Here is a 26,089-nt window from a genome sequence, read left to right as displayed (position 1 = left end):
TTCTTTCGAGGTCCCAATCGGGTTTGCAGTGGGGCAAGGCTCCCAAAGGCTCTGTGACACTTCTCCTCTGCGAAAACACTTTGTGAATGGCGAGTCCCCTTCCCTTCTCGGTGTCACAGGGAGCGGCGCACATCTTCGAGTCGCACCACTGGGGCTGCGGTTCGCGACGCCCTTCCTGTTTGCCTTGAAGACTTTCCCAGGCGCCGCGGGTTTCCCACCAACTTCCGACGCACCGGGATCCGACGGGGCCAGGCCGGGCTCCCGCTGAGCGGCCGAGCCCCGGGATGCGCGGGGCGGCTCTGCCCTCTGCCGTCCCCGCCCGGCACAGCCGCGGCCCCGCAGCGCGGAGCATCCCCCGCCGTAACCCCTCTGCGAAGGGGTCAGCTGCCCGCTGCCAGCGGGGGAGCGGCTCCCCGGGACCGAACGCACCGCGCTGCACCCGGGGCACGAGCGAACGCGAATCTCCGCAATTAGCAACCGCTGCCCGGGGGCTGAGCGGGGTGCTGCCGGCAGGCGGCGGCACGCCGGGTCACAAGGAGGGGCGGCGCTGGGGCCACGCTGTGCTCCGGGTACCGCAGCACACCCTGCGGGCACCGCACCCGCGGGCGCTCCGCGCTCCGGGCGTCCCCGCGCCCGGCCGCCGCTAACGCGGCCGCCACCCGGGAGCGGGTGGAGCCACGGTGCCGCCAGCCAATGGGCGCCGCCGCCAGCCGGCTGCTCAGACGCCTCCGATTGGCTGAACGATAGGAGGCGGCTGTCGCAGCGCCTCGCTGATTGGCGGAGGCGCTCGGCGGCCCCGCCCCGCCGCTGAAGGTGAGGGTCTCCTCCAGGAGCCGCGCGGCGGTTGTAACGCACCGAGCGGCCCCCGCACCGCCATGGCCGCCTCCATCTTCGCCGCTGTGCCGCGCGCTCCGCCCGTCGCCGTCTTCAAGTTGACGGCGGACTTCCGGGAGGACGGCGACGCGCGGAAGGTCAACCTGGGTGTGGGCGGTGAGTCCGAGGCCTCCTTCCCTGCGGCGGGGCCCTGTCCCGGGGACGAGGCCAGGGCCCGGCGGTGGACGTAGCAAGGCCTTGCCCCGCGGAGCGGGCCGCGCCGCGACATCTAGCGCGGGTGGTGGCAGCGTGACCCGGAAGGTCCCGTGCGTGCAGGCACGGCGAAGGTCGTGACCTGTGTCTGTGACCACTGATTTGCCCGCAGCGTACCGCACGGATGAGGGCCAGCCGTGGGTCCTGCCGGTGGTGAGGAAGGTGGAGCAGCTGATCGCTGGCGACAGCAGCCTCAACCATGAGTACCTGCCCATCCTCGGCCTGCCGGAGTTCCGTGCCAATGCCTCCCGCATTGCGCTGGGCGACGACAGCCCGGCCATCGCGGAGAAGAGGGTGGGTCCGGTGTCCCAGCTCCCTCCACCTTCTTCCATGCTCTGTGCATTCAGGCTGACTCTGCGGCCTCTTTCTTTTTTTCAGGTTGGAAGCGTCCAGGGCTTGGGCGGGACGGGCTGTCTGCGTATAGGTGCTGAGTTCCTAAGGCGTTGGTACAATGGGAACAACAACACTTCCACCCCTGTGTACGTCTCGTCCCCAACTTGGGGTGAGTGCTGCCCTCGTGCTGCGTCCTGCCTGGGTCAGGGGACTGGAGACCAAGAGAGCCCTTCTTTTTCCGGTGAAGGCTGTGTCTCTGTGTTTTAGTGCTATTTAGGGAGCTGTTGGGACTGGAGGAGGTGCTTTGCTGGGCTCACATATTATGGTCTGTGATTTCTTTTCTCAGAGAACCACAACTCTGTATTTATGGATGCTGGGTTTAAAGATATTCGAACCTACCGCTACTGGGATGCTGCCAAGAGGGGGTTGGATCTCCAGGGGCTGCTGGATGACATGGAGGTGAGTAAAACAGGGATGGGATGGGATGGGATGGGCTTGGTCCAGGGCTGACAGCAGTTGGTTGAACTCTGGAAGCGCATACCTGCAGAAAAGACTGCTGGTGCCCAGAACAGCTTACAGACTCTCCCTGTGCTGTGAGTGCTGAGATGTGGCACTGCATATGACTGAGACCTGCTCTCTCCCCAGAAAGCTCCAGAGTTCTCCATTTTCGTGCTCCATGCCTGTGCACACAACCCAACGGGTACAGACCCTACTCCAGATCAGTGGAAGCAGATTGCTGCTGTTATGAAGGTATGGGCTTCTGACAGGGCTAAATCAGTGTGGAGTGGACAGAAAGCTCTTGAGCCAGATGAAGCACTTGCATCCAAAGCAGGTTCCAGGGAATGTGGCAGGAGCTAGAAGAGTACCATAAGGCAGGTATTGAAGGGAGGGGCTGGCAGGATGCTGGTCATCTGTGCTGTGAGAATAGGGGGCTCAGAGGATGGAAACATCCCAGTGCTGCTCATGCCTCCAAATCCTTACCTTCAGTAGGAGAGGCTGCAATGAGGTTTTCTGGACTAGAAGGATTCTCTGGGAGCACCTGTTTTTCATGGGTGCTTGATACTAGGTTATAAGACAGTGTTTATCTTGTGCCCTATTCCTCCAGAATAGGAAGGAGGGAACTGCTACAGTTTTCTTCTGTATTTGACCTTTTCTTGACCATCTCAGTCGTCTTTTACCCCTAGTAAAAAGAAAATACTGTAGTCTGATGTTTCTGAGCCATGTTTCCTTTGTATTCACCTAGAAGCTCAGTGGTCATTTGTCCTCCAGTGAGGGCAGGGGTGCGGGGGGGGTAAATTGAAGGTTGTGGGGAAGGGATTTCCCTCTAACACTGTTCCTCCTTCCAGCGACGGTGCCTGTTTCCGTTCTTCGACTCGGCGTATCAAGGTTTTGCCTCTGGCAGCCTGGACAAGGATGCCTGGGCTGTGCGATACTTTGTCTCCGAGGGCTTTGAGCTCTTCTGTGCACAGTCGTTTTCCAAGAACTTTGGGCTCTACAGTGAGTGTCTGGCAGTAAGCTGGCCCAGCAGCATCATACCCAGACATATGGGGCTGGCATGCTTGGAGGAGGGTAGAGCCCTGCTTTGCAGCAACGTGTAGGACCAGTAACTCATTTCTCTTGGCTTGTCTACAGATGAACGTGTGGGGAACCTGACTGTGGTGGGGAAGGATGAAGACAATGTGCAGCGTGTGCTTTCCCAGATGGAGAAGATTGTGCGTACCACTTGGTCCAACCCTCCCTCCCAGGGAGCACGCATTGTGGCGACTACACTTACTTCCCCACAGCTCTTTGCTGAGTGGTAGGTGTCATTAGGACCAGTGGGAGAGGGAAAGGAGAGATTTCTTCTCTGAATGTTAGGCTCTAAACCGGATAGGTGCCTGCCCTCACTCTCTGCTTCTTGCCACTGCAGGAGGGACAATGTGAAGACGATGGCAGATCGAGTCTTGCTGATGCGGTCAGAGCTCCGGTCTCGCCTGGAGTCCCTTGGGACCCCAGGCACCTGGAACCACATCACAGATCAAATTGGCATGTTTAGCTTTACAGGGTTGAACCGTAAGTATAAAGTGCTCTAGTGCTGCCTTAGAGGGGTAAAGGGGGATTGGGTGAGGAAGGTGGTGCTGCGGGTGAAATGGGCTGAAGCAGTCCAGGCAAGAATTTCTTGGGGGACTTGGTATTGCTGCCATTGTAGCTGGGCAGGGCTGGAGCATCAGCATTTTAGTGTCCAGTGCTGGAAGTGTTTTGCATGTTGTGGAAGATTTAAGCAGCTTAATCTGGTTCTTTGGGCTTTTCTAAGCTTTAGAATTACTGCTCTGACCTGATGTCTAATTGCTTCCCCAGCTAAGCAGGTGGAGTACATGATCAAGGAAAAACACATCTACCTGATGGCTAGTGGGCGCATCAATATGTGTGGTCTGACTACCAAGAACCTGGACTATGTGGCCAAGTCCATCCATGAAGCTGTCACAAAAATCCAGTGAAGCACACGAACAACCAAACTTACACGAACTCACCAAAGCTGTAATGTGTAGTCCTGTCTTACCTTCCTCATGGCTTGCCTTGTCCACACCTCTTGGGGTTTAATAAAGATGGGAGCAGTAGCTCAATCAGGGATAGTCTTATTTTGACCTTCAGTGAAGTACCCCTTGCAATATGGTAAGCCCCAAGAGGTGGGGGCAGCATGAGCTGCCTTAGTTCTTGTTTGACAGCAGCCTGGTCTTCAGGCATTTAGAGCTGCGTCTATAGCACATCCAAATCAACTCCTTATACTGATATGTTTGATCTAGGCTAGGTCCGGTGCCAGTGCAATGCGCTATGGGTTAACAGCCCAAATAGTTGTTCTCTGAGACAAGTTGTCAACTATTGTCACTCAGTAGTATTTTGTGTAGGGGCAAAGCTGTTGCTAGCTTTCCTCCACGCATTTCTGAGCCTGATACGAGCAAACATTTGTAATTGTGATGATTGCTAATTGTTGCTGACAGAAAATTAAACCTCCATCTCTGAATACTATCCCTGCCTTGTGTGATGTCTTCCCTGTGTGAGCACTGCCTGCCATGCTGACAGTTTGCTGCTGGTGGAAAGGCACACACTGTGGAGCTGTACCACTTGGCACAGTAAGGTGAAGGTGACTCCTTTCCTTTGCACCCCTCTGCCTTCAGGCTATGCCAACCTCTTCCATGCTGCGGTTAAAGCCTTGGCATCTTGCTTTGCCCACTGGGCTTCTCTCCATGAGTGTCAACAGTTTCCCTTTCTCCCTTGCAGTGTGTTGCATCTCTGAGCACTGTTGCTACTAGCTGAGCACTGTCCTATTGGAGCAGTGTAGTTTAGAGCTCCTTGTGATGCCGCTTGGGGCTGAGCAGTTCTTCATGTCTCTCTTGTGTTCCTGTTTCTCCCCCTGCTGTACCGTCTGCCCTGTTCTGTCTGTGCTTCCTTGCTGGATGTCCATGTGTTACCCAGCCATCTGGCCATCTTTCCCTGCCCCTGAGTTCCTGGCCTGTGGATAGTTCCTGTTTTTTTTTTCTGCAGACTGCTGGTGAACCACCACCTCCTCTGGCTTTAGTGGGTTCTGTCAGCAACAGCCTGGGTTTCTGGCACTTAAGAAGTGCTAGGACCATCTGCTGCTGCTCTCTACAGTCAGGAGCTGATATTGCTACCTTGATACAGCAGACTACTGCCAAGATCTTGATGAGGAAAGTGGAACAGCCTCATTTCTTTAGGTCAGTCAGTGATAGCCTTCAGGCATTTTGGTTGTGCTACAGCTTAGAAAGTAAAAGGGAAAACTGTGCCTTGCTCCTTTGCTGTGTTTGCAGAGTGCATTCAGTCTCTGGTTTTGTTGGCAGTCTGTGAAATGAAGCAGATGCCTTGTGGCCTTCAGGAAACTTCCACTGCTTCCCTTGTCAGGCCAAGGGGATTCATGCACCTTCATATGTCTCTGTCTTTCTCAGAGTGGTTATTCATATCTCACAAGTCTGAGACTGAGGCAGCATTTTCTCTCCAGTGGGAAAAGTGGGAGCTTTTTCTCTTCTTGGTGCCCACCCACAGATGGGATGATGATGGTTAAAGGATGACTTTCAGGGCTGATCTCAGGGGAAAGAGTCTGTTATTTCTGACATCTGGCTACACTCCTTAGGGGCCTCCAGGCATGGAGCCTGTGCTAGCACTCTGCTATACTTACCAGGCTTATTTTTCTAATGAGTGACCTAAATTTCTCCTTTCCTATGGTGTAAGCTCATTACCCATTATCTCACTTACCATGGCAACAGAGAACAGATTATTCCTTTTCTCTTTTCCAGGAGCTTTTTATGTACTTGCCAGCTTCCTCTTTCCCCTTCATATCCTCCACCAGTTCAGATTCTGTGACCTCGTTTCCCTCAGCCTCTCTGGGCAGGTTGTTTTGCAGCCCTTGCTTTCCCCTGGCCTCCTGTCAATTGCTTTCAGTTTCCTTAGCAGGGCAGGACCCAGGCAGGGATGCCATTATTCCAGCTGAGGTTTTATCAGCACTGCTGGACAACGACATTTCTGCCACTATCTCAAGCTGTACTCCAGCACGTGTATCCCACTATTGTATTTGCAAGAGCATATTGTGAACTCCTCCTGTTCTCCTTCCCCAGCCCTTGTCTGTGTTGCTGCAGTCTAACCCTTGCCCAGGAACCCAATCTCACGCACAGCAGCAGGAGCTGTCCTTGCACCCATCAATGCAGACAGGGCATCACTCAGGGAGAAATCGCTTTTAATGTCGATATCCCTGATGCATTCAGCCTCTACAAAACTACAGACCGGTCAGTGCTGACCTGGAGGCTCGGCACAAGCCTGCCTCGCGCAGAGGATGGTCAATGCGGCGTGGAGCAGCCGGTCATGGGGGTGAGCTGTGCTCCCGTGCTGGGCTGTGGCGATGTCGGTGTACGCTGCGGGTGTGCACGGTGCTGGGCACGGCACAGACGTGTACTGGGGCCCTGAGCTGCGGGTGGGACCCCCCAAATAGCATCGTCTCCTTATGGCAGAGAGCACGTGTGTGCAGCGCCCAGCAGTGGGGGGCTCCAGGCCTCGCAGGATGGGGATGGGCAATGATGCTGAGGGTGTTGTGGCTTGGGCCGCCCCTCCCTGTGCTGCCCGCAGGGAACACTTCTCCCCCTTTCCTTTCTCCACCTCTTCCTTGAGACCAGGTACTACCAGGGAGCAGCTGGGCCAGGGCCCTCAGGCTCCAGCAAGCTGCTCCATGCCACTGGATGCTTCAGTCCCCGCAGTGTGTCCTTTGGCCTGGGGATGGGGCTCTGCAGTCCTGCAGGGAGGGGCGGCACGAGCGGGCGGGCAGAGCGAGTGCAGACCTGCTGCTGCTGGACACGGGCCTCGCGGCAGGAGACCCCCATGCTGCAGACCTGGAAGGCATGCGCAGCCCAGTGCAGGTGGCTGGAGCAGAAGTATGAGTTGGGGCCTCACTCTCTCTCTCTGCTCTCACCACCCTACAGGTGCTTGTCGCTGCATCCCTGGACCCTGCTGCAGCCCCCTGCCACATGCATGCCTGCACGGGGCTGCCTTTGCCTATTGCTTCTAAGCACAGGGTGGGTCTTTCTGCACCACCTTTCATTTGGCTTTGCTGTTTGAACAGCACAAAACTTGATTTTTCACTATGAAAACCGACCTCCTGCTTGCCTGGGGGAGAAAAGGACAGGCTCCTACCTGGGGTCCACGTGGGCCTCCAGCACTGTGCTCTGGACACGCTGCTGTTCAGGTGATCAGCGGGGCAAAGTTGGAGCTCTCCTCTGGCATCTGCTCACCCTCCGGTGACTGCCGCTGCCTGCGCTCACCTGCAGCAGCAGCACCAAGTGGCTGCTGGGCCTGGGATGCTTGTGCTGGAGCAAGCCCTGCATGCTTTGGGCAGAAGGGAGCTGAGCACCCTGCTCAGTCACTCACTCAGTGATCTCAGCAGCCTCTTGCCCAAGGTCTCCTCAGAGCTGCTGGGAGAGGAGCCGCTCCCAGCCTCCCTTCCTGGGGACTCTGCCTCCAGCCCAGGGCCGCAGCACTCCCTGTCTGCAAGAGCCCAGCCTGTCTGCAGTGCCCCGGGGCAGCCCGAGCCCCTGCTGCCCCCGGGCTTTGCCCCCAGCTGGACTCACCCTGCCGCTCGCCGCCCTCCTGCTGCTCAGCCAGCTCCTCCTGGATGAAAGGGATGGCCTCCATGCGTAGGCATACAGAGTCGCTGGGGCTGCGCTGCCCCTCAGACCGGCTGCTCCTCTCATTCAGGAGGGTGGTGGTGTCCTCCTTGGGAGTCTGTGGGGTGCCCCGAGCTGTCGAAGCCTTGGTTGAGTCCCTGTCAAAGGCCTCCACATCGGGGGACTGGGGTGAGCTGTCCATGCGGCTGGCCACCAGCGCGTTCTGGTACTGCTGCCGGGTCACCTGGGCACACAGAGGGATGCTCATGTGGCTCTGCGGGCACCAGGATGCTCCAGGGCATGCAGGGGTGACACCACCCAGCCGTACCTTGACAAACTGGACATCACAGAGGATGTGCACGGAGTAGTCAGGAGTGTAGATGTTGTTGCTGATGCTGTAGAGCTGCGTGGTGCTGCCCCCGTAGTCATTGTGCTCCCGGTTCGGGGACTCAGAGCGGTTGAGCCCACTGCACCGTGAGGGGGACCGGTTCACTGGGGAGGGGTGGAAGGCAGAGAGAGGGGCGAGAAGGAGGGAGAAGGCATCATGTATAGTCAGGTATCCTTGTTGCATCCAGCTGCTGTGCCCTCTTTGGCTCATCCATCCCTGGAAGAAGCACTTGGGGCAGAAGTCCTCCTCCCAGCCCTGGGGCAGCAGTGGCCACCCCACCTCCCGCCATCCCCTTGTCATTGTGCCCCCCGGCACCCTCCTCCTGCTTTCCCTGTGCCACCCCATGCAGGGTGCAGCGCTCCCAGGGCCACATGTTCCTCCTCCTCCAGCGAGCAGGGTGGTCACTCACGCTGACTGATGGCCTCTGATGTACAGTGTGATTTATTAGGGAACAAAGGCAGCTTGCTCCTTGCACAGGTGACATCAACATATCGCTGACTTTCCTCTGCTGCTAAAACGCCCTCCTATTACTCAGTTCCCAGAAAGCAAGCTCAGTAGGGCAGCATGCACGTGGAGCTGTGGCTAACCACAGTCAGCAGCAGCAAGCAGCCAGGAAGCACAAGCACCCACGTGCAGAAAATTAAATTTATGGGAAGTGCAAAAAAAGCCCAATCCATCTATGGCTCTTGTTTCTCCCCATCCCCTTCTTCATGGACAGAGGTGGGTGAGGCATCTGCAGGGCTGCCCGTGCCCCTGCCCAAAGCTGGGTGCCGTTACCTGGAGAGCCGGCCAGGGAGTCCCCTCTGCTGAAGGCGAAGGTACGGGACACTGAGACAGGCACTGCAGGGAGAGGGGTGGGAGGGCAGGGAGGGGACATGTAAGGAAGGGCACATACCAAGAGGAAAAATGAAGATGTGAATCATCAGGCTGGGCCCCAACCTCCCTGCTCCTCCCCCAGTGACTCTTCTCTATGTCATCCCTGGACCAAAAGCTTGTGTAAATAAATGTCCAAGCACAGGCAGCAGCGCTGAGTGCTGATGGAGTAGCTTCATCCCACTGGGAGCAAAAGTCTGGGTGATACCAGCGGAACTCTGTGCCTGACCTCCCACTGTGCCGCGCTCTGGGCTTCACACCTCCCCTGGCCACCAACACCAATAAGGCAGGTTCCGATAAGGGAGTTGCATAACCACAGTTAATTAATAACCAATTGTTAAATGCCCCGGGGTTGGCATTTGCATCAGTACGTCATTTCTCCACTGAGCTCTGGAGCAGAGCTGGAGCTGCTCTCAGTGGGGAGCACACCCACTGCCCCCCTGGTGCCACGAGAGGTGCCCCTAAATACCTACGCAGGAAGGAGGATCCTGCCAGGCTGCCCACTTTCCGCACATCGTTATCTGCAATGACAACAAGAGTACATGAGCTGCGCAGAAAGGGTCCTGCGTGCATCACACCCTTGTCCCACAGTGGGCAGAAGCGAGGGCAGGGCTGGAGGGCCCGCAGAGCCCTTACCCGAGGAGACGACAGCCATGATGGCAGGGACGCCATAGTAGGTGAACGCCCCGTTCTCAAATCGCAGCCCTTCCTTGCCAACCTCCACCTCCACTTTTCCCTGGAAGGAGGAGGGAAACCCACTCAGAAAGGCCACCCTGTGCCACCCCGAGTCAACCCATGTCAACGCGTGCCACCCTGCACCCCTCTGCCCCACACCTGCAGGATGAGCACAAAGTAGTCGACGGGGCGGTTGCGCTGGTAGAGGTAATGCTCCGCTGCCTTCTTGTTCTTGCGGTCATACTTCAGCTCCTGGATGACATTGGGGTGCTTGAGGAGCCGCAGCAGGATCTTCTCAGAGAGGTACGGGGACTTGAAGGGCTCCACCTCTATGGGGAGGAAACATGGGGGTGCTCAGTGGGGCTGGGGCACAGTGTGAGGTGATGGGAGCCCACCTCCCTGCAACACTGGCACCCCACTGCTTGCTGAGCCAAACTCATGACCATCGCGTCCCATTTCTTCCCCAGGCTAAGGGTACCTGTAGCCATGAAGCGATGTGTCGCCAGCAGGAGCTGCGGGGAGATCTTCACCTTCATCTCGCTGTCCGACAGCCTGAAGATGGAGAAGTCCTGGGGTTTGCGGCCCCGGTGGGGCACACGCTCCTTTTTCCGGTTGTCCGCTGTGGGCAGAGAGCGGAGGTTAACCGCAGAGGCACACCTGGCTTACTCTGTGGAGGGGCTGGGGCAGCAGAGGGGTGGACAAACCATGCTGGGCAGCGCCTGGGAGGCAAAGCACACTGCTGCCTTCAGAACAGGGCTGGGACTGGTCAGCTTCCAGCACTCAAGGTTCCCTAACATTGGACCAACATCTCTCCGTCACTCTTGTCTTTCCCACTCTGGGGAAGGATGGCAGTTTGCTTTGCCCCTTTCCTACCCACACGTCTGCCTGTCTGTGGGCTCCCACCCTGGCTCCTGCAACCGCAGTAGCTGCTCCAGGACACTAACTGTACAGATCCGTCTCATCCAGGATCTCAGACTTGATGATCTCCTCAATGACATCCTCCAGGGTGACAATGCCCATCACCTCGTAGAACGGGTCTCCTTCCCCTTCATTGTTCACCCGCTGCACGATGGCCAGATGGGACTTCCCTGTGGGGGGAGAGCAGATGGTAAGACCCTCACCTGGCCAGAGGCATCCAGGTACTGTGGGTTGGTGGGACAGGGCTGGTGGGGCAGGGACAAGGCCACAGCCACTCCTCAGAGCGGTCCCATCGCCTGAACCAGCTGCTCCCTGCACCAGCTGTGCCCTGCTTTCCCATGGCCTCACTGGCATAAGACAGCTCTGATAGAGGAAGGAGACAGCATCATCCAGAACAGAAATGTGAGCGTGTCCTTGGGCTCTATTTGTGTTCTCCATCCTCCTGGTGTTTGCTCATTCTGTTGTTAATTATCTTTCCTACCAAATTGCCAGGATCAGCTCCCCCACTATCCATCACTGTCTGGACCAAACCTAATGCTTCTCCTAAAACACAGGCAAAGCCTCCAGCCTTGTGCAACAGCAGCTGATTTTAATGCAGAAATGCATACATTTGTTTGCAGCTTTCAGCTTATCTCCTGCAGAACTCTTGTGTGAATCGCCTGGACTTGGAGCTTGAACACTCTGCAAGCTATCGGCTTGCACTGGAACATCTCCAAATCCTGCCATAATGGCACTTACATAGGCTGGGACCAGAGCTTTCCTTCCGCTGCAGAGATGGTGACCCTTCCCCAGCAGTCCCCATGGTTCCCAATCACAATCAGCCCCCGTGAACTGGCGGCCATGCTGACACACTCTCAGCCTTCTTGCTTTTGGCACCCTTGAGCATGTTCACATGTCCAGCTCTCCGTAAGCTGTTTTGACTTGTTCAGCTTCTCCTTTCTTTTACTGTCTGTTCTGATCTCTGCTCCTGCTCAGCAGCTCACCTAGGACCCAGCCTCCAAGCCCTGCACAGCCTTTGGGTTTCCAGCTCAGACCCACCAACAGCACTACTCTGCTGACTGCCTGAATGGGTTCTGAACCTCTCGTTTTGCTGAAAACCCTTAAAAACATCCCTCATCAGTACCACATCCACCAGCCTCTCTCCTTCCGCTTGTTCTCCATCTCTCTGGAGTCTCCCCTTGCAGCACCCTCGTGCCTGCAGCGTGTAGATCCTAATCCTACCATGGGCACTGGAGGATCTTAGGGGAAGCTGAAAACACCCTTTTCTCCCCCAAAACCCAGAGCTGAGCTCCTCAAGCAGCAGTGGTTACCCATGGTGGGACAGAAACGGGCAGCCCGGAGCTGTCCTCATGGGGAACAGGAGACCTTCCAATAACCCTGCCCTGGATCTGGGACAAGCAAATGATGTTTCTCAGATGGAGATCAGCACTATACATTTCTCACATTAAAGCTTGGGCATTTTCCACAGGATAAATTCCCTCCTCCTCATACCAAGCTTTTATTGCAAGATTTCAGAGAGCAGCTCGCTGCCTCCCACGCCTACAGAATTAGAAATGAGAACATTGCATCACAGCAAGTAGCACTGTTGTTCTTCCCAGAAAGCTGGAGATGCACTTTAAAAACCCAAATCAAGAGCCTGGAGGTGCCGAACTTTCAGTGTGTTCCTTGGGCCAGGCTATTTCCCCCATTGTGCACAGTGGTTCGTGCATGCTGTGTGTTCCATGGGTAGTAAAGCAACATGGCTCGAGACTTGAAAAGCAAAAAGAAGCCGAGTTGGCTGCAGCACAGCAGCAACAGCTACGTTTCATCTCAGCAAAGTCCAACTTTTGAAAGCAGCTCCTTTGCCAAACCCCACTCCCAAGCGCTGGGGCCATCTGCTCTCCTACGAGTCCTCGGGTGAGCGCAGAGAGGGGAGAAGTTATTTCTTTTGGCCCAGAGCTCGTTGTTAATGACATTTACATGCAACCCAAAACCACCAGGCCCTTACAAAGAGCTTAGGTGCTACTAAAAGGCAGTCAGAGAGTAATGGAGGCCATTCCTCTTTTGGCCAAGCACCTCCACCAGCACTGTAATTTACTCTGTGGAGAATCGGGACTCCAGCCCCACGCTCACACGGCAGCTAATCAGATTGCTTAGAGAGAACCCGGCACCACCAGACTGGGAGGACCTGACCACACTGGGGCAGAGCCAGGAGCACTGTCAGACCGCTCAGGAGTTTCACAGAAAATAAACACTCAGAGCTATGCTATAAACCCCCAGATTTAGCTCTCCAGGCTGACGCGCAGGTGAGGAGAACAGCAGGTACCCAGCAGTGGGCTGGGCTCAGCCCCCACCCCTCAACAGCTGTACCTAGCTTTTCCTTTGGGTCTGGTTTCCCACCTGAGGGAGATGATCTCATTTTCAAAGCACTGCTCTTGGAGCAGACCTTTAAATTTGGCAGTGGGGGGTACCCTGCCTGGGGCTTGGGTGTGCTGTTAGGTGTGGGAGCTGCTGTTGTGCTCACCCAGAGGACACCTGGTGGGTTTGGGAGCAGGAATGAAGGCTGGAGCTGGGCAAAGTTGAAGCTGTGTCCAAGGCAGGGAGATATAGGGACTAGTGCTGGGGGTAGTGGCTCTTCTCCAGTGTCATCCTGCAGGTCTGCTTCAGTGGGAGCGCAATCAGGAGAGATAAATCACTCAAACAAAACAACAAGCTTGATCTAAAACAGCTTGAAGAGCTGTGAAACTGATTCCAAAAGCTGTGCTATTGTAACCACTACTTGATGGCTCCAGCAGAATGAGTTATGAGGGCTAACAGCTCCACCACTGCTGTCACATGTGAACTTTATGGAGGTATCACTGATGCAGCAGTGAAACACTTGAGAATCAAAGCCCTGGTTTGGCAAATGCTAGACCAAATGGGCAATTAACTTCATGTGTGCAAAGAGCTGCACCGAACTCCGCAGGGCTGCTCCGTACAGGAAGCCCATAGGTGATTGAGTGCCTGCTCAGCATGGACGCGACTGTACCGAATTCTTTATGAGCTACACAAAATCTGCTCTTCTCAATTGACAGCTTTGCTGAAAAGTTCATGCCTTAAAAATGCTGAATTACAGAGCTAAAGCTTTGAGAAGGAGCTGGTACCTGAACAGAAATCTGAAGCTTTGTGCCCATTTTAGGAGCCTTGATTTCTGTCAGTAATAGATCCAACCCAAAGTGTCCTGCCTGGTGGGGGAACATGGTCTGAGCACATGGAAATGCCTTTGTTTGTGGGGAAGAAAGTGCTGTTGGCTGTAAATATAGCCCAGGGTCCTCCCTTATCATTTTTTATGTAGGTGCTCTGCCAGAGGAATGCTGAAGATGCCCTAGCATTGTCTCTTGTTCCGGGAGATGAGCACTCTGAGCAGGAAATTTACTTTTGTGCACCAGGGTGACGTGTGGGCACCCACATTTGTGAGGAGCCAGGGCTGTGAAAAGGGGAAAACCACAAAACTGTACCTAGCTCAGGCCATCCTTGGGGATGGGAACTCCATCTACATCCTTCTGTCTCTACCTGAGCACAAAAGCCTCTTGCACTCTGCTCCGGTGCTTTCCCTAATCCTAGGGAGAACTTGGGGAAAGATGGGGACGTGAGCTCTTTGGAGCAGCTGATGTATGATGGTTAGATGAGAAGGGCAAGAGGGAGATCAAAGCAGACACAGTCTCATCTTCCATCAGCTGTATGCTGGCCTGCTGGGTATGCTGCTGCCTGCCCGCAAACGGTACACTACAAACCTAAATATTTCCAAAGAGGCAATGCAAAATATTTTTTGGAGGTGTCCCTGTTGTGGGCCACTTTATTCCTTCCCACAAGGCCAGGAGGGAGGTGGCAGCTGGGTGCCCCTCCCGAGGCCACAGCTCAGTGCTGGGGCAGGGAGCAGCACAGCACTCACACAGTGTGAGGCTCAGAGAGGTGTTTTGGGGGGAAATGGGTGTTTCAGGCGGAGCTGCAGCATGATTCACCGCCAGCAGCTTTTGTGGAGCAGCACCTCGCCCACTGGCAGCCTGGCAGCTCAGTGCCCGTGGATGGGAGGGTTCCTGCAGGCTCCTCGCTCACGCAGCTGGAATCTGGGCACTCTGCCCCACCAGGATACCCGAGAACTGTGGGCTCAGGAGGAGGGCTAAAGAAAAAGCAGCTGAAATAGCACTGATCCCAGCTCCTGGAACACGTAAGCACCTTTCTCAGCTCTGTTCGATTTGCAGCCATCTAATAGGGGCTGTGGAGTATTTATAAAAGCAAAGACGGACCCCGGGGCAGAACTGTTCCCTGCTCAGCAGGAAGCTCGCTGATGGAGGGTTTACTTTTAGCAGCTTTTAAAAGGCACCAAACCATCAGAGAATAATTGGAGCTGCACCTCAGCCTCCGGCCTGTGGAGAGATGATGGCGTGAGCAAATTTCCACTGCTCCTATGCCAGGGGAAGGTGAGCTGCTGAAAGATGCCACTTCTGCAAATAGAACTCCCCCCAGAAAATGTGCCGGCAAAACCCATAAATGACTTTTAACAGGGAGAGACTGTGACTTCCCCAAAGCCGCCTGCAGAGCAGGGAGGTGCAGTGGGAGGAAGGGCTCCCCGCAGTCGCAAGGCTGCAGGCATTGCTGTGGCTATCTGCAGGGGATAAGGGCAGCAGGCTGCACTGCCCATGGCATTGCAGACTGCCTGTATGCATGCAGCTCTCCTCCTGGCTCTGTTCTCCCGAGGTCAGGTTTCTCTTAGAGGGACCTCATCTGCCCCTCTGCATTGCTTTGCTTTGCTAAATTCAACGCAGCAACCTGCAGCTGACAGTCTGCATAGGTAGGTGAGTACTCTGCATAGGCACAGTGAGGGAAAAGGAATGCATTAGGTAAACAGGGATAATGCAGTGTGAGAGCAGCAAGCCAGAGGGGAGAGAAAAGGGACAGAGTTGAGGGAGGTGTGAGCGAGAGTCGCAAAGCGCTGCGTTTAATCATACGCTGACATTTTCAGCAGGAACAAATGTTTGTGTACTATGGCAAGGAGCTCAGGCAGGGAAAGTGAGCACTACTTTTGCATTATGCAAAACCTGACATTATAGGCATAGGGAATGTGGCAGAACATTGATCACTGCTGAAATACAGATCTGGAAGTAAACATTGCTATCCAGGAAGGAAAGATAGAAAACCCGGTGGGTGTTTTGTATAAGCGTGGCAATAACCGAAAGAAACCAGAGATAGAGTAACTGTTAATCATGGGAGAAGGAAAAGAAAGTTAGGAAGGAAAGGTCGCTGTAGAAGTTTGTTGGAGACTGAAGGACACGGTGGGGTGAGCAGCGCCCGTCCTCAGTGGGGACTTCCATTCCTGGACAGAGGCTGGATCCTATCAGCGGGAGCAGTTGCTGTCCTGCAGGCACCTGGGATGTGTGAAGTGCTGAATGCCCTCATTAGTGGCTCACTGAGCCAACCAGCCTGCTTGGTAACTAGCAGAGGTGTCACAGAAGACCTGGAAGTGGAAAGCAACCTTGATTGGATCCAACAAGGTACTTTGCTGTAATTCAAATGGACGCAGAAAATGAGACAGTGATGAAGTTTCTTAATTACAAATGGGAAATCTTTATTTTATAAATTAAGTAGTCAAGTGAACTGGGTTGGAGGCAGCTGGGAGCCAACATCTGTGGCAGCACAGGAGCTGGAGCCTTTGAAACTGAGAGAAGAGGGGTTAGGAGGGGCTCAAGACTGGGCTGGGGGCAACCACCTACAGACATGAGGTACTGGGGTGAACAAAGGGCTGGAAATAGGGGAAAGATGCATCGGAAGAGAATGGCAACACCAGGGGATAAGAACATGGGGGTGGGAAGAGCTGGAACTACTACACACCGAGCTGGATTAGGTTGTAAGACCAAAAGCAGGAGTTCTCAGCCACGTGGTTAGAAAACACAAGGAGAAATGAGGAAGGAACAGAGAGAAGATTGACGGACAGCTCTACAAAGGAGCTGCAGCAAAATGCCCCAGAAGACCATGATGGCAAACAGATGCGGGGGAGGAAGAGCCTGAAGCAAAACGCCAGGAGCTTAATGGAGCAAAACAGCAGAAGGTAGAGAGCCTTCACTGCAGATGGGGACAAGGATGGGGAGGGCTGGTGGCAAGGCGTGTTAGTGCACTTGTCACTTGAGGGAGTGACACACAGAAAACACCTTCAAGGAGGGGGAGGGGGGCAAGGAAAGGGCAGGGAGCTGAGCAACCACAGGTCCATTTCTATGGGCCTATTGATCCATAGGGTACCAGGCTGTCGAACAAATCTGGAAAGAGAAGTAGTTGAATGCATCAGAGGAAATCAGATAAAGTGCAGGGAGGCTGATGGGGGGAGACTGTGCCGAAGTCATCTGACATCCCAGGGAACAGCTGACTGCGCAAGGCAGAGGTGGTGAGATCTCAAGTGAACTTCACGACATAGATGCAGGAAACCGAAGCGCAGAAAGAACTGCAAGGCATACGGTGCTTGGTGCTGCACAGAGCTCCTCGCCCTGTGTCCCCTGGAGGCAGTGGGGATGCAGAGAGAAAGATGACCTGCGTGTCCCCGTGTGCCCTCCTGGTACGCAGGAAACATCTGATCCGCCCGGTGCCCCCCAGCTCTGAGAACTGGCAGGGGATGACTCAGAGAGGCTTTCTCTGCGCGGCGTGGAGCAGATTGGCCCTTCTCACATGATCAGCTCTGCTTGTGGCAGGGCGGCCGCAGGCAGCCGGGAGCTGCGTTACATAACGCAGGATGGCACTGCTGCAGCCATTTCTGAAAGGTTCGCTCACCGCGGTGTGACGTACTGAGCAACACACAGCAAAACGCTCACGGCTCCCAGTGGGGGAAAAACCACATGCTGTGTGTATTCTCAAGGTAGTTAATGAAACACAGCCCTCAGCCTCGCTGGGGCTGCTGGCAGCTGCACTGTGAATACTGACTGCCACAGCTGTAAGGAAAGCAGAGCTCTTTCTGGGGGTTTAGGCTTTTTTCTTTCCTTTAAACCGCATGCACAGAACCACTCCCTAGACCCACTTCTTCCTGCTAAGCTGAAAATGCGAGGACTGGGTAACAAGATGTCACCTGCCCTACGTTCCCCTGTGCAGAATAGTGCAGTGAGCAGGGGGGTGGGCAGGCACCGAGACACACTGCCACCCCCCTGAGACCCTGCGGGACACCTCACCCAGGGCACAGCAGCCTCCAGTGCCAAAGGCTCTCACAGCCTCAGTAATGCCATAGGCACGGCCACACTGCAGGCCTCAGTCTCCCCAGGGCTTCTTGTCAGTGGACCCCAAGCACATGCAGGGCCCGACTCCCCCCAGTACCCTTGGTACCTGCCAGGTCCCGTCGGGAGGTGACACTGGGTGGGCTGAGAGGGGTCTGGAGGGGACAGAGGGGGAGCCCAGGGGTGGCAGCCCCGCAGCCTCACCCTTCTTGAACTCCTCGAGCAGAGTGTCGAGGCGCGTGTCATTGAAGACGCAGTGGAGCGGGCGGCGGTAGAAGCGGGTGACGGTCTGCAGCGGGGTGCAGTCATCAGGATCGACGAAGGCCAGGTCCTTGACGAAGAGCAGGTCGACGATGTTGTCGCGCCGGTCACCCTCGTAGACGGGGATGCGCGTGTAGCCGGAGCGAAGGATCTCGGAGACGGTGGCGAAATCCAGCACAGCATCGGCGCGCAGCATGAAGCAGTCGGCCAGCGGCGTCAGCACGTCCTCCACCACCTTGGTGCGCAGCTCCAGCGCTCCCTGCACCATGGCCAACTCCTCCCGCACCAGGTCGCCGTGGGGCCCGGCAGCACGCAGCGTCTCCAGCAGCCGCTCCCGCGTGGAGAAAACGCTGAGCTCCTGCCGCAGCGCCCAGTCCAGCAGCCGGCTGAGCGGGTAGCACAGCGGGAAGGCGGCCAGCATCAGCAGCCGGGTGAGGCACAGCGTGCGCGACGCGATGGCCAGCCCGTGCCGCGAGCACACCGAGTAGGGCAGCACCTCGCCGCCCAGGAAGACGGCGGCCGCGCACAGCAGCACCGGCAGCCACGGCGCTCCGCGCGGCCCTCCGCCCGCCGCCGGCCCTCCGCCGGGCAGCGACGCGCACAGCCAGCCGGCCAGCGCCGCGTTGGCCCCGGCCTGGCCCAGCAGCAGCGTGCACAGCAGGTAGGTGCCTCCGCCGCCCCGCACCGCCTGCACCCGCCGCGCTTGCTCCCGCTCGGCGGCCGAGCCGCTGTTGCGCAGGACGCGGAGCTCCAGCGGGTCCAGCGAGAGCAGCGAGAGGCGCAGCCCGCTGAACAGCGCCGACAGCCCCAGCAGCAGCAGCGCGCCCAGCGCCCGCAGCCAGCCCGCCTCGGGCAGCGGCAGCAGCCAGGCGCCCAGCGCGGGGGAGGCCGGCCGCACCCGCAGCAGGAAGCCGCCCGCCGCGCCGTGGTGCGCCCACGCCCGCCCGTCCCACGCGCACAGCGAGAAGAGCCGCCCGCCCGGCGCCGCCGCCGCTTCGCCCTTGCGCGGCTCCCGCACCCGCACCTCGGCCAGCGCCGAGCCCGCCGCGCCGCCCGAGCGCAGCGGTCCCACCACCTCCACGTCCGAGGCCCAGGCGCTGCGCTCCCGGCACCGCTCCGCGGGGCCCCGCGCCGCCTTCCCCCCGCCCGCCGCCGCCGCCTCCTCGATGAAGACCAAGCGCGGCTCCCTCTCGCCCGCCGGCCCGCGGCTGCCGTTGCCCTCGGGCTGCGGCTGGAAGTAGAGGCGCAGCAGGAAGCGGCTGCCCTCGGCCGCCTGCACCGCGCCGCCCTCCAGGGACACCCGGCCCGGCGCCGTGTCCTCGGGCCGCAGCCCTAGCAGCCAGGCGGCCCCGGCCGGCGGCCGCGGGGACAGCGAGAAGAAGAGCAGCAGCACCGCGCCCCGGCTTCGGCCCCAGCCGCCGCCGCCGCCGCTGCCGCGCCCCGGGCCCGCCGCCGCCATGCCGGCACCGCAGCGCCCGCACCGCACCGGGACTGCAGCGGGGAGCCGAGCGCGGCGCGGCGCGGCGCGGAGACGAGAGGAGCGGAGCGGAGGCACACGTGGGCCGGGGGGCGGGCATCCGCCGCGCCACGTGCGATCGGAGCCGGCCCGCGGCAGGGTCAGGGGGAGCGCTGCCGGGAGAACACGCGTGGGGTGCGGTGGGGTGTGGGGTTCGCCGGTGGGGTGCCGTAGGAATGCCCATCCCCGCTTCCATCCATCCATCCGCATTCCCTGGCTAAGGAACGAAAGGAGCACCCTGTGAGGAAGATTTATTCTCATTTCTGGGTCTTCCCCGGACCAACATCCAGGGCAGTCTTGAAACAGAGAAAAAAGTCACCTCTGACATCTATGATGGGCTCACTAATGGAAAAGCAGGACACTTGCTGGAAAACTATGTCATAGAGTTCCCCCTAAACTCTCTGTTGTTGCAGGGAGGGCACCCAGATGCACAGCAGGCCGAGATATTACTGCATCATTCTCCATTCTTCTCCAAGTCTGCTGGGAAAGCTGGGGCCACCTGCAAGAGCCACTGCCCATTGCCCATGTTCCCAGCGGAGCTGAGCCGTGTGACACCATCAGTGCCATGAGCCCCACGAGCACTGAGCTCCTGGCTCTGCTAGGAGGCACTCTTCCTCATCTCCAGAAGAGGCAGCTAATTTATTTTTATTTTATTTTATTTTATTTATTTTTATTTTATTTTATTTATTTTTTATTTTATTTTATTTTTTTTTATTTTTATTTTTATTTTTATTTTATTTTATTTATTTTTATTTTATTTTATTTTAATTTTTTTCCCAAAGTTGATGGATTCCTCGGGATTTCACCGGCTGCGTGCTTGCTCCTATCGTTAAGCAGGTACCCGGAGCACGTTCCTGCTCGCAGTCCCCTGGTCCCCCGCACTCCTCGGCCGCTGATCCGGCTGGTGCTGAGGCCGCGGCGTGCGGGAGGAGCCGCCAGGTGGCAACCTCTCTCCGTGCTGCTGCTGCGGGCTGTGATGGCTTTTCCATCCTGCACCCCCAAGTAGGAGCGGATGCAGCCTGCTGGCTTCTGCCTGCCAGCACTGCTCGACACACGCTGGCAGCCACCTCATGCATTGGAAGGGCAGCTTCCCCTTCGCTGGAGGCACAGCAGCAGCTGCTTCTGCATTGATGACCTAGTGTCACGCTGTTGTGCAGGATGCCACGTTGTGCCTTGACGTGGAATGAAGTAACCAGGGTGCTGGGACCAAGCAGCAAGCTGCAGGGCTGCATGTGACATAGGGAGCAGCCTGAAGACAAGGGGATTGCAAAGCCTTGGTGACAATAGCTCTGAAAAAGGACGTGGTCGGGGGTGTAAAGATGCAGAGAGGGAACACTCGGTTTGGGATGAGCTGCCCTGGTTCTGCAGCCCCGACCGCCATCTGTTATGCTGAGCTGCATCTAGCTCAGGCCATAGCTGTGCTCTCACCAGATGTTAGCTTACATGAGCTGCGTGTAAAAGTAAACTGGTGCAGGAGCTGTGGCCCGGTGTGCTTTCAGTAGGGTCTGACCTGCAGAAGTGACGACGTGCTAGCTGGCCTCTTGCCGCAGGGATGCTCTCCAGAAGTTGCAGGTGTGTGGCTGGAGCTTGGTCAGTGAGTCAGGATAGGAAATACCTTCCAAAGCTCCAAATAAGACAAAACAAACTGAGCTTTAGCACATGCTCAACTGATTGAGTCTTTGGCAAAGTATGACATGAGTTTCCAGGGCTCTCGATGAGGCTGCATCTTGCCTGCTGCGTCCTTCGGCGCCGCTCCTCCAGAAAAGGGTGAGGAGCTGCCACGGGATGGAATTGTTAGCAATTCCAGATCGTGATGGGAAACAGAAGGAGTGAAGAGAAGCTGGATTGATCTATATATTTATTTATTTTCCTCCAGAAAGTAGGAATAAAGCTACGAGCGTGGAGCTGGTTTCTCATGGAATATCTGCAGCGTGATTGGCACTAATGCTCTGCAGCCAGTGGGAGAAGATACGTTACCCAAGTAAGTGAAATGAGCACTGAGATGTGGGATATATGATAACTTCTGAAGCAGAAGGAATAAGACCTCGGGCAACAGAGCTCCAAACAGCGCGCTGTCTTTTTTCCGTTTCTGAGCCTGTGGTGTCCAATTAACCCCTTGTCTCTGCGCTGCGTTCTCAGTCCTGCAGGCTCGCACAGCTTTGCCCATACTTCTGGCTGATGACATGTTAAACGCTTGGTTTGCGATAATCAATTTTCTCCTGCAATGATACCCAAAGCTCTGCTGTTTTGGTTTAAAGCGATTTCGAGTCTTTTGGTTAATCATTAAAGACGGTCCCCTCCAAGAGAATCTAACTTGAGGAAGCCATGAAATTTAATTCATTTCTGCAACTTAAATATATAATCAGCGACATATGGGAATACTAAATATGGGGGGAAATGTCATTGCTTAAGTAAAATTTCTGCGTTCAGTCAAAACCCAACAGTTGTAACATCAAACTGCAGTTTCCATTGTACAGGAAATAAAGCATCATTTTTTTCAAAGAAAATAGACATGCAATTGCATGCCTGTTATATTGCTTATATAGCTTTATGCTTAATTTTCTCCACGTTGCTGTTAGTAAAGGGCCAACAGAAGGGAAACTGGAGGGAGAAGGAACAACAGGACGCCCCGAGCCTGCTGGAAGGCGCACAGGAGATGGCTGTGCTGGGAACACACGCTCTTTCCCTGCTGCTGTCTCCTTACCTGGGCCAGGGGCACCGCTCTCCATGGGACCTTCCCCAGAGGGAGCTTTGCAGCTTACGGTTACATGAAAGATTCTGATTTTTTTTCCGCCTCCCTCACCCCAGCAGTGTCTCCGAGAGCCTTTTGGCTGCTGCTTCTTCCGCTGAGCTCCAGCTCCTCATTGGTCTCCGCACACAGCCCCTTCCTCTCTTTCTGTAATTGCCTTGTTTGCTCCTCCAGCCTTGCACTTCATCCATCTTCCTATTTCCCCTCTCTGATCTACTCCTCATGGCCGCTTCCTTCAGTTTTGCTGCTGGAATGTGAAGCATCTCTCCAGAAAAATAGAAGGTCTCTGTGAACTTTTACCACCCCCCTGTACTCCCTCTCCTTCACCTCTATCATCTCCTCGCAGATGGTGGGACAAGCGCTTGCATTCGTTCTCAGGCTTGTAACATTGGCGCGTTCCCTTCTCTTCCTTTTTTTCACATGATGATGTGAAATGAGGATAATTCTGCCCATTTCTCTGCTCCTCAGGGCTCAGCTCAGTTTGAGGAAAGTATTTTTGAGGCTGTTGTGATGCTTGGAGTGCTGCTGTTGTGTTTGTCCCCTGACTGCGACTAATTGCGGCCACATTTGCTTCTACTCAAGATAGGAAAGACAAAAGCTGAATCAGACACAGCCATCGATTAGCACAGCTCTTGGGTCTGAAGAGCATCCTCTGCCAAAAGGCAGAATTATGCACTGAGATATTCCCTGCCATTATCTGCTTTTTTCTTTTCCTTTTTGCTGAAGAGGCACCGGGCAAAGGCGGTGTCCATCTGCTGGGAGGCCACCTGCTCCCCCAGCGCCCAGCTTTGTGGGAATCGCTCATCTCAGCTTCCAGGAGCCCCAGAGCACCCGCTGGGAGGTGGGCACCTGGGAGCTCCTTGTTCTCTCTAGAGGCAGCCCTGCAGGGCAAGGGCCCCCACGTTGGTCAGACCACACGCTGAATCAGATGGCTGAAGGGAAGGAAGAAGAACAGTTTATTCTGGTGGAGTAGTGGTACCAAGCTACTCACGGCATAAAGTTACAAAAAGAAAAAAAAAAACATAATTTATCATCAGCTGCCAAAAATCCAGCTTTATTCCTTTCTTTCTCCTGTGTCTTGCCACGTATCTGTGTGCAAAGCCACAGCCTTCATAGGACTGGTGCCTCCTTTTTGTTCCCGTCCTTCCTTTTTTATAGCTCTCTTGGTTAGGCAGCTAACGAGGGTGGGTTAACCCTTGAAGGAAAGCCCACCACCACGGTGCTATGGCCACATTTGGAGTTACCACTCTGTGCTCCTTCCATGTTCCTGAAAATGCAGACGCGGCGTGGCCAGATGTGCTCTCCGGCCGGGTGGTTGGGCTGATGGATGCCCTGCTCCTCGCACGCAGGAAGGGGGAAGCTCTCTGTGGGTTTGCCTTCCGCATGCTGGCGTGGGGCTCCCCTCCAGCCGGGCTTCCTAGGGCAGACAGATGGTTTTGCTTGTTACAGAGCTTCACAGGACACCTCCATTAAAGAGCAATGCACGGATACTGCACTAAATCAAGCTGTTGTCTGTTCGCTCAGGTGATACATTGGCATGGTAGGAAATGGTTTCAGCAGCAGGGTTCACGCTGTGCAACACCAACCTTTAGGCACCGGTCACCTCAGGAGGTCGCATTCCAGACATCAGGTCTCTTGCGGTGAAATAGATGGACGCTGCAGTGCAGAAGAAGCAAAAAGAAAAACTCAATAAGAAGAATCGGCTGTGCTGTTATGGGGTCTGATGGCCACGTTTAGTGTCCTTGCTCCTCTCAGAAATCATCTGGGGAGAACAGAAATCGTCTGGGGAGAACTCGTAAGTCAGGCCGTGGTGCAGGGCAGGTGTTTAAGAGTCTGAAAAGAAAACATTTTGGGCAAATTGTCTAAGGATAACATTCTTTATTTTCACTAGCTGAGTTTTCTCTTTGCTGGCTTGTTTGAGAGCATCCATAACTCAGGTTTACTTGACAGCAATACAGAAACAGACATGGTTGATATCTTGGGAATCAAAGACACAAAGATTTTTTTTTTTTAAAGGCTGTCTAGCTTGTTTTATCCTTCCTAGCCTAATGGAGGTTTGTTTGGTACAGCACATCCTCTGACGATAATAACTTTCATCCTTTATGAGCAGACATTTATTTTCTAGGGAACTCAAAACGCCCCTCCTGCGGAGGTTTTCCCTATTTTCCTTTGGGCTGACTTCTACAGCCGGAGACCTCCATTTAATTCTTCTTCTAGATTTAATTTATCTCCTGATTCTTTATTCTTTCCCTTTATCAGCGCTGCCGCATAGAGGTGAAACCTTTCCACAGTCGCTCGGATCGTTTACAACAGCCACTTCCACAGGCAGTAGCAAGGCAAAAATCGAAGTGAGTCCCTCTGATAACAACGTTAGCTGCGGATTTCAGGGTTTGTGAGCTGCGGCTGACTGAGAGGGTGCCAGACATTTGCAAATACACACAACAAGGCAGGCCCCTGCTCTGATCGGCTTGTAAATTAAAGGAAAGTACATTGGCAAGAGCAGAAGGGATGATATGACATGCTTTAAATAGTTTATTGGGAGCTGGAGGATTGCTGTTTATTTGATGACGTTGGGAAAATATTTAATGTGCTTTGCTTAAACTTAATCTCTTTATAGCAATTCTTCTCCTCCCCCGGTTTTCTTTCCCAATGACTGTTTTGGAGATTAAAACCAGCACGCTGAGAGTAGACGGAAAATAGAGAAACGCACTTCCAAATCGACAGAACCGCGAGTAAATCTTCATAGAAACTTTTTTCTTTTCTTTTTTCTTTCTTTTTTTTTTTTTTTTAGCGAGCCAGGCTTTCTAAAGCAATTATGGTAACAGAAGAAAGGAGCGGCGCTTCGCACGGCGAGCCAGAGCCTCTGCTGTAAGCTGAGCTCCGAGCGCCGTGCACTCCCGGAGAGACACCGGCGCTGGGGCCGCCCCGACGGACGGCTCCGCCCGCGCCCCGACGGCAGCGGCGGCCCCGCGGGGAGAGCTCCCGGTGCTCTCCGGCCGCGGCTGGGCTGTTCCCAGCGCCCGAGTCCGTGTTCAGAGCGGGGAAGGGTTGCGAGGGTTTCGGGCAAAACACGTTTCTCGTCTGAAGTAGCGTGTTTGTAACGGTTAAGCGGGGTAATTTGTTTTCTTTCTTGTCCTTCACTGCGTAACACATCGGAGTTTCGTTTTGAAATAGAAGTAGAAAGAGAGATACTAACTTTCGGCCTGTGGTCACAGCACTTGTTAGCCAACAAATGCCAATGAAGCTCTGCTATCTTTTGATCATGCAGAAAACAAACCAGCAACAACAAAAAACAACAACAACAAAAAAAAATCCCGCAAGACAAAATAATGGTAATAAACCCAAAGAAACAAAGGAGATGATACAGGAACTCATGTCCCTCATTCGGAGGTGACCCACAAACAGAACAACTGCAGCTCCGGGGCGAGCGAAGCGCTATTGCAAACTGCGGCTGAAGCGTTCTCAGCCGAACACAACTTTCCAACCTTAAATTGCCTTCTTCCTGTCCCGGGATGCCAGGGCTTTGCACAGCTGAAATTGCACGGCCCTTTCCCCCGGATCCTCTTACTTCCATAGCGCTCCATTCCCGCTGCCTGGCGCGGGGCACCGCGAGCTCTTCTTTGTCGCCTGGTGCTGCGACGTGATCCCCGCTCCCCGGCCGGGTCCCCCCAGATCCCATTTCGCGCACCTCCCACTGAGTCCTCGCAGAGGCAGGGGTTGCCTCATCCTCCCGCCCGTACCTCGTTCCCTACCGCCCGCTCGGCTCGGGCCGGCCCTTCCGTGCCGCACACCGGGCCCAGGCAGCCCTCGATGTCTCCTCGCCGCTCTTCTCCGCGTAGTCCAGGCCGGGGCAGCGCTGCCCGCAGGTGGGTGCCGTTCCCCGCCGCCGGGGCCGGGCCCGTGACCAGCAGATGGAGCTGCGGGCCCCGGCCCCGAGGC

At 55.5% G+C, this 26,089-nt stretch overlaps 3 protein-coding genes across 3 annotated transcripts; 1 reads left to right on the top strand and 2 right to left on the bottom strand.

The window, feature by feature from the left end:
• Window positions 777–4,425, top strand: GOT1 (glutamic-oxaloacetic transaminase 1). The gene is made up of 9 exons (XM_021399830.1): window positions 777–990; window positions 1,199–1,380; window positions 1,465–1,588; window positions 1,766–1,878; window positions 2,065–2,169; window positions 2,766–2,916; window positions 3,052–3,217; window positions 3,329–3,471; window positions 3,757–4,425. Exons 1-9 carry the CDS (start codon window positions 876–878, stop codon window positions 3,894–3,896), a joined length of 1,239 nt encoding a protein of 412 aa, XP_021255505.1. The 5' UTR covers window positions 777–875; the 3' UTR covers window positions 3,897–4,425.
• Window positions 4,574–19,344, bottom strand: CNNM1 (cyclin and CBS domain divalent metal cation transport mediator 1). The gene is made up of 12 exons (XM_021399829.1): window positions 17,829–19,344; window positions 10,443–10,586; window positions 9,977–10,117; window positions 9,658–9,827; window positions 9,460–9,559; window positions 9,297–9,344; window positions 8,728–8,790; window positions 7,891–8,054; window positions 7,527–7,806; window positions 7,327–7,443; window positions 7,093–7,220; window positions 4,574–6,791 (listed from the first exon to the last, which is right to left on the bottom strand). Exons 1-11 carry the CDS (start codon window positions 19,342–19,344, stop codon window positions 7,141–7,143), a joined length of 2,823 nt encoding a protein of 940 aa, XP_021255504.1. The 3' UTR covers window positions 4,574–6,791; window positions 7,093–7,140.
• Window positions 22,301–25,844, bottom strand: LOC110399796. The gene is made up of 2 exons (XM_021399092.1): window positions 23,737–25,844; window positions 22,301–23,567 (listed from the first exon to the last, which is right to left on the bottom strand). The coding sequence occupies exon 1, from the start codon at window positions 25,827–25,829 to the stop codon at window positions 24,891–24,893; it is 939 nt and encodes a 312-aa protein (XP_021254767.1). The 5' UTR covers window positions 25,830–25,844; the 3' UTR covers window positions 22,301–23,567; window positions 23,737–24,890.

Source organism: Numida meleagris, chromosome 5 (assembly GCF_002078875.1).
Source record: "Numida meleagris isolate 19003 breed g44 Domestic line chromosome 5, NumMel1.0, whole genome shotgun sequence".
Taxonomy (NCBI): domain Eukaryota; kingdom Metazoa; phylum Chordata; class Aves; order Galliformes; family Numididae; genus Numida; species Numida meleagris.
This window is presented reverse-complemented; position numbering and strand designations above follow the sequence as displayed.

What these genes read in the sequence shown, in the direction of transcription:
- GOT1 (XM_021399830.1), top strand. Translation starts at nt 876, where the DNA reads ATGGCCGCCTCCATCTTCGCCGCTGTGCCGCGCGCTCCGCCCGTCGCC. An exon ending in AGATTGCTGCTGTTATGAAG is followed by an intron (nt 2,170 to 2,765) that starts GTATGGGCTTCT and finishes TCCTCCTTCCAG; the next exon opens with CGACGGTGCCTGTTTCCGTT. An exon ending in CAAGAACTTTGGGCTCTACA is followed by an intron (nt 2,917 to 3,051) that starts GTGAGTGTCTGG and finishes GCTTGTCTACAG; the next exon opens with ATGAACGTGTGGGGAACCTG.
- CNNM1 (XM_021399829.1), bottom strand. Translation starts at nt 19,344, where the DNA reads ATGGCGGCGGCGGGCCCGGGGCGCGGCAGCGGCGGCGGCGGCGGCTGG. An exon ending in GGATGAGACGGATCTGTACA is followed by an intron (nt 10,118 to 10,442) that starts GTTAGTGTCCTG and finishes CTCTGCCCACAG; the next exon opens with CGGACAACCGGAAAAAGGAG. An exon ending in CATGGCTGTCGTCTCCTCGG is followed by an intron (nt 9,345 to 9,459) that starts GTAAGGGCTCTG and finishes TTGTCATTGCAG; the next exon opens with ATAACGATGTGCGGAAAGTG.
- LOC110399796 (XM_021399092.1), bottom strand. Translation starts at nt 25,829, where the DNA reads ATGGGATCTGGGGGGACCCGGCCGGGGAGCGGGGATCACGTCGCAGCA.